The sequence below is a fragment of the Mus pahari genome, chromosome 5 (assembly GCF_900095145.1).
Source record: "Mus pahari chromosome 5, PAHARI_EIJ_v1.1, whole genome shotgun sequence".
Lineage (NCBI taxonomy): Eukaryota > Metazoa > Chordata > Mammalia > Rodentia > Muridae > Mus > Mus pahari.
In genome coordinates, this window is record NC_034594.1 from 70667617 (window position 1) to 70673550 (window position 5934).

At 44.0% G+C, this 5934-nt stretch overlaps 1 protein-coding gene and 1 non-coding gene across 2 annotated transcripts in view; both read left to right on the forward strand.

Annotated features, from left to right (window-relative positions):
• The window catches only part of Ppp1r7 (protein phosphatase 1 regulatory subunit 7), a 22748-nt gene that overhangs the window by 15426 nt on the left and 1388 nt on the right, over positions 1-5934 (forward strand). The window contains exon 9 of the mRNA XM_021197806.2: positions 1967-2053. Within this exon, the coding sequence (XP_021053465.1) occupies positions 1967-2053 (87 nt within the window). The remainder of the gene's footprint in view (positions 1-1966; positions 2054-5934) is intronic.
• On the forward strand, positions 4788-4891 carry LOC115064231. The gene has a single exon (XR_003844055.1). It is a non-coding gene; the product is annotated as a U6 spliceosomal RNA (small nuclear RNA).

Consider the following 5934-nt stretch of genomic DNA (forward strand, 5'->3'; position numbering starts at 1 on the left):
CTCCTCCTCCTCCCCCTCCTCCTCCTCTCCCTCCTCCTCTCACTGACTTCCACAAACCTGCTCCACTCCTCCCACCCACCTCCAGCTTCCCTCAGGAAGAGCCTCACACTTAGAATTGCCTTTGGCCTCACCTGTTTTTCCTCCAAGTATGATTCAAGACAAATAAAATATTTTTTCTTGTTCAATTTATTGGGGTTGTTTTGTTTTGTTGAAAGGGAACATTTTTGTTTGTTTGATTGGTTGGTTGGTTGGTTGGTTCTGATAAATTGTCACCAAGTGGAGCAAGAATGAGTCAGGCTCTTGTTCGTGGAATCATCATCCTTCAGACCCCATGACAGGTTCCCTTGTGCCCAGTCCAGGACTGGGTTATGTCAGTGATGTCATTCTGGAGGAAAACCAGTGTTTTGGGTTTTAGCATCACATATACAAGGATTTTCAGAAAACCTAAGATTTGTCTATGTGACAATTTGATAACTTCCTTTAAATATTTATCCAGCATGTGAAACCAGGTGTGGTAGCACACAGCTATAATCATAGCACTTGCATGGTGAAAACAGGAATCAGAAATTCAAGGCCTCTCCCATGCATAAAACATGTCACACAGACCAAGTAACATATGAAGGTGGCACTCTTAATACCTGTATATGGACTCAGTGCATGTGTGTTGCTTACATAAGACATGGAGGCAGGGCGGGTATTACTGTGGAAAGTTCAAGGGAGTGGGAAGCCACAGATGTGACAATTTTTAATCAATAGCTACTGGCTATATTTGATTTTTTTCCCCCTTCTTTAATTTCCATTAAAACTTGGAAAGATTTGGAATAAATACACCAGGAATGCAGTAGAAAGCGGGGGCCATGAGGTTGAAGTGCTGAGAGGCCTTGAGGGCAGAGGGGGGAGGATTGTTACCAGGCTCCCAGCCGCTGTACAATTCCCGCAGAGTCTAGCAAGGGAAAACATTCCCAGTTTGTTAAAAACATAGCGGCAAGCAATGTAAGCTATGGTAGACTTAACCTTAACCATGAAACTGTTCCTGTGTTGAATTTTTAAAACTATAAACTTTAAAACAGTTACCTAAGCTGAGATGATGTGTTTCAGAGGACATCTGACATGCACTTTTAGAGCACATTATAAAACACAATGATATGAGCTAGGTGATGGTGGCACATGTTTTTAATCCCAGTACTCGGGAGACAGAGGCAGGTAGATCTCTGAGTTTGAGAGTAGCCTGATCTACAGAGCTAGTTCCAGGACAGTCGGGACTACACAGAGAAACCCTTTCTCAAAAAGAGAAAAAGAAAAAAAAAAGAAATAGAGAAAAGGAAAGAACCCACAATGCTGTGTCCTGCAAGATACTGGTATCCACAGATGCCATTCCTCTGTTGCTAAGGTTACATTTGCCCTTGCTGCAATCATTCCTTCTAAGTCCCAGCAGTTTTCAATATGGCCTTTCTTTAATACCTAGGCCTTCCTGGCATTGCCACAGGTAACTTTGTCCAAGACAGGAAGGTCTGTTACTCCCACCTCTGCTGTGTGCCTGGTGTATCTAGCCTCACTGAAGAGAGGAACTCTACTGTAGGGTAATCTGGCTCATGACAAGCATCACAGACAAGCTACAATGATAGTCCTTCATTCCTTCTTCAAAGCTCAGGATCACTGCTCTTCCCAAACCACAAGAAGAGGAGCAGGGGTCTCACTGGGGTCCTGTGGTTATGAGGCCTTGAGACTGACAGGAATTACAGACGCACTGAGAGCCTCAAGAGGTTTCGAACAGAAACCCTGAAATCCGGTCCAGCTGGGGGAACCTCAGGGACTGAGTAGGTAGCATCAACCTGAGAATCATGAAAGCCAACCCAAGGCACAGAGGGTGGCTAGCCTGCAGCCTTCAGCTCAGCTCCACACTCTCGCATGTGCTTGCATGCTGCTATGGAAATTTAATAATATAGGAAATATTTTCTTATTTCAGAACAAACTCACCATGTTGGATATTGCATCAAATAGAATAAAAAAGATAGAGAATATCAGCCATCTGACAGAACTGCAAGAGTTCTGGGTAAGTTTTAATCTTAGTAGGCTTGGTATCCATCTCTTAGGCTCAGTGAGTCCCATTGAGCAAAGCATGTGAATGAATGCAAGCCTGCCAGTCCTTGAAGCCTTGATGCTCAGTGAACCGCGCATGTGTTCTGGGGAGCAGACTCGAGTTGTCAGCAAGGGTTGTATCCATTGAACTATCTTTACTATCCACACCTTCATTTTTTTTTTTTTAGTTCAGTATTATAGGTATATATTTTTTTCTTTTGAATAAGATCTTCCTATGTAGCCCTGACCATTCTGGAACTCTGTGTGTAGACCAGGCTGACATCACAGAGATCCATCTGCCTTCACCTCCCAAATGCTGGGATTAAAGGCATGTACAGCTGAGCTTTTGAAATCTGTAAATTTTACAGTTTTTATGAAATTTAAAAAAAAAATTTTTTTTTCTTCTAAAATGTTTCTAGTCCCTCCTAACTCTTAGTTTCTTGTACAACTGTAAGTCTGCATGTGCTAGTCCTTTGGTAAGTAGATAAAGCATGCCTGTTATTCATCTCCCCTCCTGTCCTCAGGTTCTGCTCTGGCTGAGCCTCCAGTTACATGATTTCTATTGCTCTGTCTTCAAGATCTTGTTTTTCCTTCTGTAATACTCAGTCTGCTGTTAAGCTCATTAATTAACTAATTACATTTTAAAAGACGTATGTGTTTGTTTGTGTTTATGTTTTTATAGTACATATGCGTATGTATGGAGACCATGCTTTTGTGTGGGAAAGAAGCAAGAAGAGGGTATCTGTGCCCTCCTCTGTCATTTTCTGTCCATTTATTTGAGGCAGAGTTTCTACCTGAACCCGAGTCTGGCATTTTCTCACTCGGCTGGACTAGAAGCTAGCAAGCCCCAGTGATTCCCTTGTCTCCTCCTCCTTTGATGCTGGGATTACATAACACTCAGAATACCTGGCTTGTTACATAGGATATGGACTCCACTCTTAGGCAGCAGGCACTTTTTTTTTTTTTTTTTGTCTCAAGAGTTTAAAAGAGCATAGTCTGTCATGGCAGCAGGAACATGCAGATAGACTGTGGACCCTTCACATCTGGGAAGGCTAGCAAGCAGAGAGAGGGTCTGATGGTACTGCTTTTCACCTTTTTGTTCAGTCCAAGATTCCATCCTGAGGGATGATGCTACCCACATGCATGGTAGGGCTGACTTCCTTTGGAAATGCCCTCAGACATCCCCAGAGGTATATCTCCTAAGTGATTCTAAACCCAGTCGCACTGACAGTGAAGTTGGCCATCATGCCTGTAAAATAAATTTGTGTTATAGTTGTATTTTCAGCTCCATGAGAAGGCATTGTTAAGATATTTTAGTTATGTGTATGTATCTATGTCTGAGTATGAATTATGTACACATGATCTCATGGAGGCCAGAAGACGGTATTGGATTCCAGGAGCAGAAATGATAGGGGATGTGAGCCACCTGATGTGTCTACTAGGACTGAAGCTCACACGCTCTACAAGAAGGGCACTTGCTCTTAACCTGAGTCATCTCTCCAGATTCTATTGTTCTGTTTCTCATAGATTTGATTTCTTTTCTTTTTTTTTCTTTTTTTTTTTTAAAAAGTTGTTTTTGTTTTTTTGGTTTTTTTTTTTTTTAAGATTTNTTTATTTATTATATGTAAGTACACTGCAGCTGACTTCAGACACTCCACAAGAGGACATCAGATCTTGTTACAGATGGTTGTGAGCCACCATATGGTTGCTGGGATTTGAACTCGGGACCTTTGGAAGAGCAGTCGGGTGCTCTTACCCACTGAGCCATCTCACCAGCCCTTGATTTCTTTTCTTATTAGATTTTTATGTTTATTTGTCTTTTTTGTATGGCTAGTAATTTGTTGTGTGTTGAATATAATGAAACTAAGCAGTTGTGTGTCTGCATGCTAATTGAAATGCTCTACAGTTATAATCTGGAAGGACGGCACACTCCTCAAGGGTCCACTCATGTCCTTCCCCTTGCCACACTGGCAAAGTAGATGTCATGCTGACTAACATCTAGAGAAGGGAAGGAGAACCTACTGTGTCAGTCTGCTTGCTGCTGACAGCAGACATTTCCTGCTTGTGTCGCCAGCGAACGAATGGATCTGTTGCTTCTCTTCTCTGTGTGTGCCTGTGCTGGCTTCCCTGTACTGGGCCTCTCAAGTGCTGCTCTGAAGAATCGCAGCCACTAGCCTCCATTCTCCTATCAACCTACATCCTTCCTGATTGTCCTCACTTCTTCCTCTTCTATTCTGTACCTCAGGAGTGCTCCAGCATTGACTTCATTTACTCTCCCCTTGGCAGCCCTATCCAGACTCACCCTGCTGTTGGCAGCCGGGTTTCTCTTTCTAGCTCAAAGTCTTTCCTACATCCAGCAGTCTACTCTTGAGACATCACCCAAATAGGGCAAGTCCAAGGCTGAGACCATGGGTTGTCCCCACAGTCCCTCCACTTGGCTCAGCCTCAGTGGACAGTGACTATCCTTCCAGATCCTCTGACCAGAAGTCTTGGCATCCTCCTATACCTCGCCTTTCCTGTGTACCAGATCCACCTAGATGTGTGCTCCAACAAATAAATACTTGCCTCTGCCTTCAAGCTATATCCCAAACCCCGTTCTTCCCCCCTTTGCTGCTGCCACCTGGCCCAAACCATGAGCATCCTTTCCCTGTACTGTGCGGATGCCTTCCGACTTGGAACCCTGTATGCACCATTCAGATAAGATCCTTGTGCTTGATTTGGCTGCACATATACTAAATTTTGAACAATACAGTGATTAGCATGGCCCCTGTGCAAGGATGACACACAAATTTATGAAGGATTCCATATTTTTATTGTGTATAAGTTAATAAATAGGTAGAAACCAGGGGAAAAACATAGAGACCCTTCTAGAACAAAACCTGTTTTGTACTCCCATCCCATTTAGGAATAAAAGCCAAATTTCCCCGTGATTCCCCTCTCAGTGCTTCTCTCTGCTCTGTGGCTGATCCTTTCTCTGCCTTTTCCCACAAACACTCTGCCAAATCCCAGAATTCTTCAGGGCGTCACACAGGCTAGGGCCTCACCAGTCACCCATACAGAAGCAACACTCCCAAGACCTATACTGATCAGGTGCTCCAAACCCAAAGGAACGTGCCTTGTCGTGCCCTGTGGCCAGTGGAGTCTCAGGGCAAGTGCCCGAGAAGCTCTTAAATGGAAAGTAATCTGGGTCTTGAGATGCCCCCTCCACTGCATTCTCAGCCATGACCTTTACCCTGGCTGCAGTCCCTTCTGTTTAACATGCAGATGTGTGCCACCTTAGCTTATGTTCCCTCCAGCTCTGGCCTTGGTAGGTTCTCAGACTAGAGAGGTCACTTCCCCAGGAGTGCTGCCCTGCTGCTTGCTGCAGCTGCTTGATCTGTTGACATAGCAGCTTGCCCTGACATTTAGCTTCTGCCTTCAGACCCTGAGCACAGTGGACTGCATCCAGCCCAAGAGGCATGAATGTCAAAGTGCACACCCCTGAACAGCTACAGTTAGGGCATCATGTTAGTACTGCATCAGCCATGCATGCTACCTACATCACAGACAGTAGCACACTCAGCTAGTCATGATTTTTCTCTGCTCCATAGAACAAGCTTTTGGTTAAACATTTGCTAGCATACCACAGGCCCATGCTTCGGTGGGTGTTTTGCTAAAAGAGCCCTTCCCAAGTCTCTGCCTTAGCACTTAGTCAGACTGGAAAATGGGTTTGCACACTTGTACCTGGTACTGTAGGTTCTTACCCAAGATAGCTTTGTCTCAAAAATTAATTCCAACATGAAGCCACATGTAGCTGTTGGACAATGTGAAACTCAGTCAGTCAGCTCAGTCTTTTTTTTTTTTTTTTTTTTTTTT